We start from the raw sequence: 12,801 nt of genomic DNA, 5'->3' as shown, positions 1-12,801 counted from the left end.
TTAAATACTAATAAAAGAACAAAAACAAAAAATCAGCAGGGTATTAGAACAAAAATCTAACTGTTAATTAAAAGTTTCTTAAGGTGTCACCATCTGCCTAACTTTGCTAACTCCAAATTAATTAAAATGTTCATTTGGGTTACTTCTAAGTTTAACTATGAAAAATAAAAAATAAGAGAAAGTTAAAAGACCTGAGTAACTGAGTTGCTATCGTTTGCGAGGGAGAAGATGTGTTGTCGTTGCGGAGGGAGGAGTTGCATTGTCGTTGGGGAGGGAGGAGCTGTGTCGCTTCTGTTGTTGGTGAAGATGCCGTCGGCGACTTAGGGAAGAGATGGCCGTCGTCGTCAGCGAGTAGGGGAGAAGATGTTGTCGTCTCTGTCGTCATCAAATCACTGGGCAGTGAGTCACCATCGTCGTCCACCTCTCTGGGCAGTGAGCAGCCGACTTCAAAGAATGAGTTGAGAGAGAGAATACGTTGCTTTTTTTTAAATGTTTTTTATATATGTAATAAAATATAATATATTTAATATTATAAATTTATAATATATATTTTTTATTTTAATATTGGATGATTGTTGGATTGGATTGGTCGGTTGGATCTATTTGATTTACATGTCATCCAAGAACCGACCGATCCAATATTGGATTTTCAAAAATATCATCCGATCCAATCAAATCATGATTGGATATCCAATTTTATCGGTCGGTTGAATTGGATTGGATCAATTCTGCACATTCCTACCAAGGAGAATTTATGGCGATATCCAATTTTCTCTGTTTTGTTGTTGTGTTATGTTAGGTCATTTGAGTATTTATAAATTAATTAAAATTTGGAACTAGAAGAATTTATTTACACAAAGGAGTTGCAAATCACAAATAAGTTTTCGAATTACTTATTTCTATTATTTTTATATGATTAGTCTCATAAAAAAATTATATTCTTTTTACCCGTTCATGATAAATTATATTATACATGTCTTTAGCTAATATTTTTTATGTTCCTACTCGGCCTTCTTTGTTGCTTTGCTGGCCTTTACCCGACCCCAGCTGCTGTTAGGTCGTCCCCCACTCTACTGTCTAGAGGCACTAAGAGGCTTTTGTTTTTGAAATAGACGGCAGTGTTTATAAATTTTTAGTTGTTTTGTTAATGGTTAAGGGAAATAGTGAAATAATTATTGATGATTATGATATTAACAATAGCTTTTGTTTTTGTGATTATAGTTTTGGTGAACTATAGTTTGGTTCTTGTGTGAGTTATTGATTATTGGAGTTATAATGTTATACAACTTTTGTTGTTATCGATTGTTGAATTAGTACTTATAGATCTACTATAGACGCTATGAGATGTGGGACTTCTTGTGTAGAGGGTTTTTTCTGATTCATTTTTTTTAGTCTCAGCAGGGTCAAACAGTGTATTTCAATGAACTACGGGTTATCTTTTTTGATATTAAAGTTCTATTGTCTAGTTTTCTTGGGGCATCTTTAATGTTGAGGGTCATAAATTGGCTAAGCATGCTTTTAGGATAGACAATAATTTCTTGGATTAAAGAAATCTCCCCACCTACTGTGTAACTTTTGTTACCTTTGTTATTTTAACATTTATCAGTTATCCCAACAAAAAAAATAATAAAAAAAATAAATAAATTTATTTACTACTTAAAAAAAAATTACACAAATAATAATATATATCTCATTCTAGCTAATATTAAGCACCATTTGTACTCTTTACTAATTCTCTGTCAAAACATGTAGTTTAGAAGTACTACTACATACACACACACACTAAAATTTGCGACTTGTAAACTTTTGTACAAATGTGCAAAAAAATTTGTAAAAAAAAATAATGTTTGCTCAAAAGATAAGATAAAGATGATCATTGTCTCTTAAAGCATTCAATTCTTCAACCTCTGAGTCATCACCAATCACAATCATGTTTGGTCGTTTTCCAAACTTGTTCTCTACAAAACATCATCAACAAATATAATCCATTATTAATTTAAGTATATATTTTCCTTAGAAGAAAATTTATAAGATGTCACATTGTTAAATTGAGATCATTAAGAAAGAAAAAAAAGGTCTTCAGTTTTAATTGGTTGGTCTAACTGCAAAGTTAACCCTACATTTTATAAAAATGGTTTTTTTTTCTCCTTTGCAGAAAAGTCCTTTGAAAAATACTATTTTATTTTGTAAAAATTACACATTTTGTGAGTTTTATACAATTTGTGCAAAAATAGTTTAAAAGTTATTTTATAGAAAAAAAATTCAGAAAAAAGTTAAAAAAAATACGAAAAAACAATAAGAAAATTCTACAATACACTCTCTTGAAATAGGTACACCGATGCATCCTTATTTGTTTCGGTATCTAAAAAAAATTAGTCCAATATTTTTATGGTCATATACGTTATAATTATTTAAGACATCGGGGCAAAATTTTGAGAAATTTAGAAAAACTTAACACGTCGAAAACAGGGTTCAAAGAATCTATTGCACGTGTGACTTTTTTATTTTATACGTGTGTGAAATAGATAGTTTGAATATTAAATTTTATATTATAAATTATTTTGAATTTCTCAAAATTTCACAAAATGTCTTAAATAACTATAATGTACACAACTATAAAAAAAAAAAAAATTAGAGTTAAAATTTCGAAACAATTAGGAGTTATATCAATACACTCATTTTAGTGGGATGCATTGTACGGTAACTAATTACACTAAAGAGGTCTAGTTACCTAAATTGTTTTTCACGTATTTTTTAACTTTTTTTTCTTTAATTTTTCTCTTAAAAAAAATCATAATTTTGTAATTTTTACCAAAAGTAAAAATCCATAAAAATAAAAATTATTTAGCCTATATTTACCTGCCAAACGGTAAAGATCTTCAATGGTGGGAGGTAAATATACAAGTTTCCCTTTTGTTGTATTTTGGTTAGGACTATTTCCATGGATAATAACTCTCACATTACACCATGGACAACAATTTCCACCCACATCTGCAAATTATATCAGAAAAATTTATGAAATCTATCAAAATATTTAATACATTAACTGAAAAAAAAAAAAAAGATCTAGACTTTATTACCTTCTTCTATTACCCTTGTATTTCCATCTACAGATTCTTGATTTTGTGGATCCTCATTCAAGTCTGTGGCCTGCAAATTATAAAATTTAATCCTCATTTAGCACAATCATATCAAATATCTAATTAATTAATTTGGAAAAACTATTAAAATGGAGATATATTGTCCACTACAATGGTAATTTTTACAATTTTCTTTTGGGATTTTTTTCGTAATTAATCTATAAAGTATTACAAAAATACCAATGCATAGGGTATATTTTTAAATATTTTTATGGACACAAAAAGTTAATCATAGTTGGTAAAAATATTTAAAAATAAAATATATGATGTGCAAATCATATAAGTATGATTTGTACATTTTACAAAGCATTACTGTATAGCAATTTTTTTTTAATATAAGAATGAAATATGTCTATATGATATAAAGAAAAGTAATGATTTACATTTGGTAAGAATAAATAATATTGTACCTCTGTAATAGTAGCTAGGTCACTCAATAATTCTGGAAGACAAGGTATTTCTTGTACAATCTCTTGTTTTAAGCTCTTCAAATACTGACAATTGAATTAGTCACACACACTTAGTCAAAACTTAATCTAATCAAGAATATCATTTTTAACAAGATTGACAAATTAGGTGGATACATAAAAAAAAATCATCCTCTAGTTTAACTAATTTATGGATCACAATATTAAAATTGCGACGAAAATAATTCTTAGGGTACACAATTTTTACATGGCTTTTCTTTTAGATTCGATTTGGATTAGGGAAAACAATGAAAAATAATTAAGAATTAATTACTAACCTGAATGAAGTTGGAGAGTAAAATGTTTCCATCTTGACTATTTGGCTTTACTAATTGCTTGAAATGATCATGACTTATTCTGATGACCTGAGAAAGCTTCTTTGTTCTTAATGTAAAGGGTTGCGGAATGTTAAGAAGTACAGCGATTTCTCCGGCCATGTCTGAAGATCCTAGCCTTGACAAAAGCTAGCAAAACCAAAAAAAAAAAACAACATCAGATTCAGATTCAGTCATGATGACATGATATGATATGCAAATTTAGAATTAGTGACAAAAAATGTTACCTGTTCAGTACCATTTTTGTAAACTAGCACCTCCTGCAAGTTTTCATAACAACAATTGTTATTATTTTTAGGGTGTCTATACATTCGGTACAAATTTAATACCCTGAACTCAAATTTGATTAATGAAATCTTATCGATACGATCAAACTCTCTTTAATTTTATGAATTTTTAATTATATATAACTGAAAATTGTTTGATCAAATTGATAGAATTATACTAATTAAATTTGAATTTACGGTACAAAATATATACAATTTTAAAATAAAAGTACCAAATGAGCATTATTAAAAACACAAGGTATCAAATATGTATGTCGATGAAACACAATACTAAATAAATATAGAAAAGAAAACTGTACCACTAATCCAGAAACCAAAATGTAGAAATCTGTTGGAATCTCATTTTGTAAAATTATATCAACCTTAGGTGGAAAATATTCTGCTTTTATCTCTGAAACCTGTCAAAAAAAAAAACAAAAATTGGTGGTGTAATAATATGTAGTGTAACAAAATAAAACTGAGCTGTTTTGTTTTGTTATTTTACCATTTGAGCAATGAAATCTTGAGAGACTCCCCTTAAGATATATGTCTTTTCAATAGTGGGATAAAATAGATGTTGAGATATGCTTGTTCTTATTGCTTTAGGCAAATTTGCAATCACTTCTTCTTGTTGTAATTCAACTGTTTTGGATTTGAGTTGCAAGTGTGCCAACATTTGATCTTTTAGTCCCTCTGGGAGTCTGTTTTTGCTACCATACCTCAATATTTCATTGATAGAATCTCTCTACACAAAAAAAACAATAACAAATCATTTTCGATTTGTAGTTATGACATTGTTGGAAGAAATTGAGTTTAGTTAGTTAGTTAGTTACCACAGCAAATGTTCTGATAGCATTGTGTACAATCAAATTGGTCATGTTACCAATGACATAGGCTGTTAGACCAATGTTGAAGAGCATATAGAACAAAGTGAAAGCCTTTTCGCTTGGATTGACCGCGTGGAGGTCACCGTACCCTACGGTTGTGAGTGTCACAACTGCCCAATAGATGGAGTATGTGTAGCCTAATTTGATTGTCCTTTGCTCGAAATCCGGTACTTGGCTTCCTATCCATGTGTTTTCCGGGTTTTTGTGGCGAGTTGCCAGCCAGAAGTAGAAGCACCCTGCTGAGTGCACTGAGAATAGTGTTGCCTATTTTTTACAAACAACATAACAAACATATATAAGATGAGACTCGATACTAAATTGTACTAATCAATCAGGATAGTGTTCAAAACTTACGCAGATTAGCTTGCAACATCTTGTTATGAAGTAACTAAAGCGCGTGTCTTTCTCTAATCTGAGTTAATTGAAGTCGAAATGTAATATTAGTATAATATTTCCACACAATTATGAGTAGTAAAATTGCTTAAAAAATTGAAAGATGAATGGAGAGCACCTTTTGAAGAGTTGACTAACACGCCTGAGTCGCCATAACCTAAGCAAACTGAGAAACCGAAATGCCTCACCGGAGTGGACTTTACCAGTAACGACCCTGTGTATGAGCTGAAAAGGTAGAGTTGAGGCCACATCCATAGGAAATAACATTTTGGTTACATACCTGAAATTAATTAACTAGTTACCATTCAAACAAAATTCAAAAATACCTTTTCAAAAGTCTCAAAACCATCTTTATTCAATATCAAATCTCATTTATTATAATTAAACAATACAGGCATGTTTCCAAAACGCTGAATTGAGTGTAATTCTGAGTAATTACCTCATAGCAATCTTCTTGTGATCAACCACTAAAAGATAGGTAGTTTTGTCCAAGTAAGACACAAAAAAAGTCAAAATAATGTCAATAGCAAAGAATGCATCAACAATCAAATCAAGAGGTAAGAGAGGTCCCATTGACACTTTCTTAAAAGCCAACTCAAATGGAGACGCCCATGCAGAGTATATCACCAATACTACTAGAAACGTTTGCCACCATCTGCCAATTTTTCAGTTAAATCAAAATTTATCGATAAAAAAAAAACATATAATACAATACAATACAATACCTGTATCGTCTATCATAAGGAGCAATAACAAATTTTTTGAGATGTAAGTGATAAGTTTCATCGACTATAGTTCCGAAAGCAGGTAAGAAACTACTTGAAACTGAGGCCAAATTATTCATAATTTCTCGACTCGAATGCCTTCGAAATAGTCGCGGACGTCGCGAAGATCCCGACATGGTTAATTATAATACAGTGATTATATTCCAATGCAGAGCTTGTTTTTGTGTTTCTATCACATTAAATTGATATTATGGAAAAACAAATATTTATTAAATGCAAATCTATATAATAATAAATGAATTCTAGTTATAGTAGGATACAGAATAGATTAAGAATTTTAAACGTGAAATATATAGGTATAATAAATAAGATTTTTCTTCTTTGAAATTCTCTTTTTATTTTTTCTTTATAAATGGAAAATATCTTTTAAGATACTATATATATTTTCACAGTCACACTAGATAAACACAAATAAAATACAATTTGAGTATGTTTACTATGAATAACTTTGATATTTTACATAACGTTACCCATTATTATTCCCATTGATTTTTTCAATAAATTATTTAAATAATTTTTAATTTATAACGTATTCTTTTTTACAAATTAATCTTTAATTTTTCATGAATTGGTTTAAGATGCTTTTTAGTTAAAAGATAAATTTCTTTAAAGAAATTCCTCGTCTTATATATGTAACCCTGCTCTAGAATTTTTTTTTTAATACAATATCATATTCTTAAAAAATATATATATTGTGTTATAAAAAATTACACAAAATACGAGAAATTTTTTTTTTGGTGTGTCTTTTTAATAAAATTTATATGATATTTTTTAAATAAAAAATCATTTTTATGGGATTTTTTTTCATATATTTTTATGAAAAATTTACGGCATAAAAAATATATATTTTTAATTTTATACACTTAAATATATTTATTTTTTTCAATTAACATTTTGTTTTACCTTACTCATGGCTATTATTCTTTTAGGTGTGAAAAATAATACTCGTGTAAAACCCTATTTCCCAGTTTGTTTAAAATTGTAAAAGTAAAAAATTAAACTTAAACCTGAGTTAATATTCCTAATATATCTTTAATGAATTAAAATAAAAAATAAAAAAAACTCAAAGCTGAGTCTTTTGCTAGTTTGGGACCTGTTCTTACCAGTGACAATGGGAGGGAAGGGGTCGACTGGGTTTGTTGGAATGGTGGGATGAGGTTTGTTCTTTTGGGTTTGGATCTCTTACAGTGAATCTGTTACGATTAGGAATATGGGGGTAGGTTCTTTTATTTTATTTTAATTCAAACTTTTTTTTTTAAGAGAAATACTTTGCTATCATAAATTAAAAAGATAAGTCATTTACAATAACATAGTATATGGGTGGAGGTAAATTCTTCAACCAAAAGTAAGTTTTATCAAATTCTAGAGCATATCGAGTCAAACTATGAGCAACCATATTAATTAAGTGTTTCACATTGAAATATCCACAATTAAATTATTATAAGAAGAAATTGTAGAAGAAGGTGCATTCAAAGTGTTTGAAACCATCAGAGTATCAGTCTCAACTTGTGCAATTGGTTGTTGCATTTGTGAAAGTCAGTTCAAGATGTGAAAGATAGCTTTTGCCTCCATCTCGTGCTATGAAAAAATTTCTATAATGGGCTTTAAAAAGGCAGTAATTACACCACGTTGAGCATCTCGAATAACTGCTCCAACACCAATGATATTTCTGCTGGTATCACAAGCCACATCAGCATTCAATTTTAACTCTCCCAGAGCAAGAGGACTCCATGGAACAGATGCTTGGACTGGTTGTGGGAGTCGTTGAGCTGCAGAGGCATCCAGTTGATATTTGGCTTGGGTTGTTCGAAAGTTCTACAAGTAATTTGTGGCAAAAGAAGACACCACCTTGGCTGGTTTTACAACCCCCCTCCCATGTCGTACTTTATTTTGCTTAAACCATATCGACCACATAGTACAGATAATGAGCTCCATATCAGCTTTTGTACATATTTGAAAGATGTACAAGGTAATCTCCCTGTTTCATTGAACGAGCATGGTGCCAATCAAACACAAAATCAGAAAAATGCCAAACAGTACGCGCATTCTTGCAGCCAAACAAGCTCGATTACTGAGGGAGCAAGTGGAATTACTTTCCACCGAAACAAAGAAGTGGCAACTGGAAGAGCATCATGGACAACTCGCCAAGCAAAAATCTTAACCTTCTCTGACAGCTGTAAAGACCAAAAATAGTTCCACCATGAAGCTGGTGAGGTGGAGGGAGAAGTATCAACAACAACTTTACGGCCAAATGATATCCTAACTTATATGTGTACAACCCCCGAGTGAAGGTGGTGCCAAATAAGAGAATTTCCACTAGGAAAAAAACTTAAAGGCAGTGTTAAAATTCTTTCAACATCCAATGGAGAGAAATATTGCTTCAGCAAAGATATATTTCATTGACGTTCTTCCGTAATTAGGTTTACCACCACACCATTAGAAGGCCCTAAATAGCACAGTGGGTAGAAAGATTTGTGGCTAGGAATTCACGGATCTGAACCACTTCTAAACATTCTGCCATCTCCAATCTTCCAACAAAGACCATCAATTAATAATTCTTGGCCCCATAGAATTCCTTGCCATGTCATAGAAGGTGAGTGCCCCAGTTGCGATTCAAGAAAAGTATTATTTGAGAAATAGCAACTTTTCAACACCCTACTAAGCAAAGAGTTTGGTGTTTGCAGAATCCTCCGAACTTGTTTTGCTATCAAAGCTTGATTAAAATGCACAAAAGAGTGAAACCCCATTCCACCATCAATTTTTGTTTTACAAAGCAAATTCTAATTCCGCCAATGTATTTTAGAGCCTTTCGCATTGGATCCCCACCAGAAATTTGTCATTATAGATTTAAGTTGCTTCCAAAAGGTGGATGTAAGTCTAAAATAACTCATAGCATAAGTGAGAATGGATTGCACCACTATTTTCCAAAGAACTTCTTTACCCCTGCTGAGAAAATTTTTTCATTCTAGGTATGCATCAGTTTCCAAATCTTCTCATTGACACCACTAAATATCTGCTTTTTATCCCTTAATGTGTATGCTGATAGACCAAGAAGTTTCATGACATTCACTTATTGACATAGAAAGTTGTTAAATATTTAAATTAAAAATTAATTATTTTAAGAAAATGGTTAATTATAGTTAATTTAATTTAAAAAAAAAAATGAATTTTTTATATTTCGGTAACATATTATTACAAGTCAACAAGAATGTAACCATCAGGGCCGGCCCTGAGGGTAGGCGGGCTAGGCGTGCGCCTCGAGCTCCCGAACGCTCAGGGCCCCGAAATTGTAAAAAAAAAAATAAAATTAATACATAGATAAAGTGTTAAATAAGAAAAAAATATAATAAAAATTGTTTGGTGTAGTGGTAAAATGTTTTACTTTAATATAAGAGGTCATGGGATCAATTCCTAACCTTTTTTTAAAATTTTACCATTACACTAAGAACTAGAACTATCATTTATGTAATAGTTAAACTATATATAGGGCCCCAAAATTTGATTTCGCCTTAGGTCCCATATACCTTAAGACTGGCCCTGATAACCATCATAATTACAATAAACATATTATCACTCATATAAATATATAGATATGATAAGTTTTATAATTTATTTACTAAGCCAACAAATTTAAAATTGCAGAGAAAGAAAATAATGATAGTGCAATCTAGAAAAATAAATAAATAATGTGAAGAAAACGAAAAAGGTTAAATAGGGTTATATTGGGAAATTTAATAATTAAATATGGATAATTTTTGACTTTTTAAAATATTTATTAAAAGGGAAACCAAATTCTAAAAGCTAAAACTTCCTTAAACCTAGCTTTTCCATACAGCTTATTTAAAAAGTTGATTTTAGCTTACCCAAAATCCAAACCAAACAAGCACTTAATAATTTTTAAGTAAGTAGGAACGATTCTAGGTTTTTATTATCATTATTATTTTTTCACTATATATTGGTATCTGTAATTCATTGGATTTTCTAGTCATTTAATATATTTTTCAGTTGAGGAACTTTCTTTGTTCATCGTTCTTTGTTGTTGGTTGGTATTGGTATTTGATAGGTCAATAATTTATGGCTGAAGAAAGAGTTACAACAACATCCATGGTGGAAGACTTCGATAATGAAGACAGAATTTCGAAACTACCTGATACACTCATTCTACATATACTGTCATTTCTTTCTACTACTGATGTCGTTAAAACTTGTTCTCTTTCAAAGGATTGGAAATTCATGTGGGATTCTGCAGTGGCAGAGGTAGAAAATAAACTTTGGAAGGGAATAATGTAAAAGAATTAATTTCGATGGGGTAGTATAATTATTATTTTTATGTTGATATAAAGACCATTATAGTCACATGTATGATTTAATCATAACTAGTTTTGAAGTAAACCTAGATAAATATTCTTGCATAAAATCATGTTTTCTACACTATATATTTGAATCGGTTGAACTTTTAACTAGGTTAAGTTAGATTGTTATTACTCTTTTAGTTTTCCATCCTTATCATTAAATATTGTTTTTTAAGCCTATGCTCTTGAAAATTATAAAATGTGGCAATATAGTGAAAGGAACTAAAGTGGTATATCTTTAATGTTATCTTATATGAAAGCTCATTATAGTTATCTTCCATGAAAAATCATTGTTCAAAAAAAAAAAAAAAATCTTTGTATTTTCCAATTTAACTTTTTTTTTTAAATTTTTTTTTAAAGTGCATTTAGTTATTTTAAAATAAAAATAAAAAGGTATATTTAGATATAAGATGAGGATTATTTATGAATTTTTAATGTCTTAACAAAATAGTTAATAATAATTTTTTATACTTAATATTTAAAATAAAATATTTTAAGTAATTACACTAAATTATCATAAAACATAAGAATTAGAGAATGTAATTGATACCTCTCAATTTTCTCTAATTACATAATTATAATTTTATTACGTGATTATGATTAGACAAACAAAAAAAATTGTATAATTACCTTTAATTATACTTAATTAGAATTTGCTTGTCACCTTCCAAACAGGACCTTAATATCTTTTTTCAACAAAAATTAGTCTTATAACACAATGATCCTTGATGCAATTTAAATCGCTTTTTTAGATTTAAATCCCAACGTGAAAGTCACGTGCCACCATCTTCTCATTTCTGCAACCTAAATAATCTCTCTAATTGGATTAAAGCCTTTAATCCCATTCGTCGAAATGAAACGTCGCGGATTGCCAGCGTGGCAGTCCCCTTTCCCCTATATAAATTTGCATCTGCATCAAATTTCAAAAACCAAATCAAAACAAAATTGAATTTCCCTCCAAAACCCTAACAATCGTTTCAGAGAAAAAAGCTCGTAACTTTCATCAATGGAAGCCACGAAAGCAGCCAAGGGAGCCGGAGGAAGGAAAGGCGGAGAGAGGAAGAAGTCGGTGACGAAGTCCGTTAAGGCTGGGCTTCAGTTCCCCGTGGGTCGTATCGCTCGATTTCTCAAGAAGGGAAGATACGCCCAACGTACAGGTACCGGTGCTCCCGTCTACCTAGCTGCTGTTCTTGAATATCTGGCTGCTGAGGTTTTGGAATTGGCTGGAAATGCTGCACGTGACAACAAGAAGAACAGGATTAACCCTAGACACGTTCAATTGGCTGTGAGGAACGACGAGGAGTTGGGTAAATTGCTTCACGGTGTTACGATTGCCAGTGGGGGTGTTCTTCCCAATATTAACCCAGTTTTGCTACCCAAGAAGTCTAAGGCTGCTGAGTCGGAGAAATCTGCACCCAAATCTCCCAAAAAGGCCTAAATGGAAAAATTAGGGTTTGGTTATGTAATTAGGTCTTGACATTTCCCCTTTTGGTTCTTTGTTGGTGAAATATGTAATGGGAATTTACTCTATTAATATTACTATTATAATATTTTCTTTTCTATTTGATTGCTCCTTAAAATGATTGAAATATATTTCTTTTGGTTATAATATTACTAACATTCTCACAATGGTCACTTTATATTTTGCTTTAAAAAAATATAAAATTAAGGACACATAACAATTATTGTTTGTATATGGAATTCTTGGGAATGAGCTTAGTTTGGTTAATAAATAACTTTGATTTGATTGGTTGTTTCAATTGGACTCAATTAATTTTTAAATCTTAGGTGAAGTGGTATATTGGTTTTAGTACATACACCATTTTGATCAAAGCTCTATTATTATTAAACAAACTTTGTGAAGACCCTTGAAATGTGTTTATTTTGATTGTCTTTATTTGAGTGTTCATTAGAGCCTCTTCTCACTTTGATCACCACTTAACTAATGCCTAGTATTTAATGAAACATGCAATGCAACAACTATCAAAAATGGCCTTACAATTAACTGATACTAAATCCATTTCTTACTTTTGAGCTCAACTATTAAGGAAGATTGAAAGCCTTAACCATCCAATCATGAAAAAGTTTCAATCTTGCAAGCTCTGAATGCAAAAGGCATTTGTCTAAGCTTAGTGAAGCGATGTCTCAATCAATTTTTAAGAGTGATTTTGATAGA

General features: G+C 30.6%; 2 protein-coding genes across 2 annotated transcripts; one reads left to right on the top strand and one right to left on the bottom strand.

The window, feature by feature from the left end:
- Nucleotides 1–1,624: 1,624 nt before the first annotated feature.
- Nucleotides 1,625–6,649, bottom strand: LOC115702461 (potassium channel KAT3-like). Its single transcript, XM_030629910.2, has 13 exons — nt 6,214–6,649; nt 5,928–6,143; nt 5,607–5,768; nt 5,450–5,507; nt 5,042–5,359; nt 4,714–4,953; nt 4,529–4,627; nt 4,170–4,202; nt 3,886–4,071; nt 3,551–3,634; nt 3,081–3,150; nt 2,860–2,991; nt 1,625–1,958 (listed from the first exon to the last, which is right to left on the bottom strand). Exons 1-13 carry the CDS (start codon nt 6,387–6,389, stop codon nt 1,852–1,854), a joined length of 1,881 nt encoding a protein of 626 aa, XP_030485770.2. The 5' UTR covers nt 6,390–6,649; the 3' UTR covers nt 1,625–1,851.
- A 4,818-nt stretch (nt 6,650–11,467) lies between these two features.
- LOC115709095 (probable histone H2A.5) lies at nt 11,468–12,187 on the top strand. The gene has a single exon (XM_030637134.2). The coding sequence runs from the start codon at nt 11,632–11,634 to the stop codon at nt 12,061–12,063; it is 432 nt and encodes a 143-aa protein (XP_030492994.1). The 5' UTR covers nt 11,468–11,631; the 3' UTR covers nt 12,064–12,187.
- Nucleotides 12,188–12,801: the final 614 nt, after the last annotated feature.

Source organism: Cannabis sativa, chromosome X, assembly GCF_029168945.1.
Source record: "Cannabis sativa cultivar Pink pepper isolate KNU-18-1 chromosome X, ASM2916894v1, whole genome shotgun sequence".
Lineage (NCBI taxonomy): Eukaryota > Viridiplantae > Streptophyta > Magnoliopsida > Rosales > Cannabaceae > Cannabis > Cannabis sativa.
The sequence above is the reverse complement of the archived record's forward strand: the minus strand, read 5'-3'. Positions and strand labels throughout refer to the sequence as shown.

What these genes read in the sequence shown, in the direction of transcription:
- LOC115702461 (XM_030629910.2), bottom strand. Translation starts at nt 6,389, where the DNA reads ATGTCGGGATCTTCGCGACGTCCGCGACTATTTCGAAGGCATTCGAGT. An exon ending in AAGATTTCATTGCTCAAATG is followed by an intron (nt 4,628 to 4,713) that starts GTAAAATAACAA and finishes TTTTTTTGACAG; the next exon opens with GTTTCAGAGATAAAAGCAGA. An exon ending in AGATCTTTACCGTTTGGCAG is followed by an intron (nt 1,959 to 2,859) that starts GTAAATATAGGC and finishes GATGTTTTGTAG; the next exon opens with AGAACAAGTTTGGAAAACGA.
- LOC115709095 (XM_030637134.2), top strand. Translation starts at nt 11,632, where the DNA reads ATGGAAGCCACGAAAGCAGCCAAGGGAGCCGGAGGAAGGAAAGGCGGA.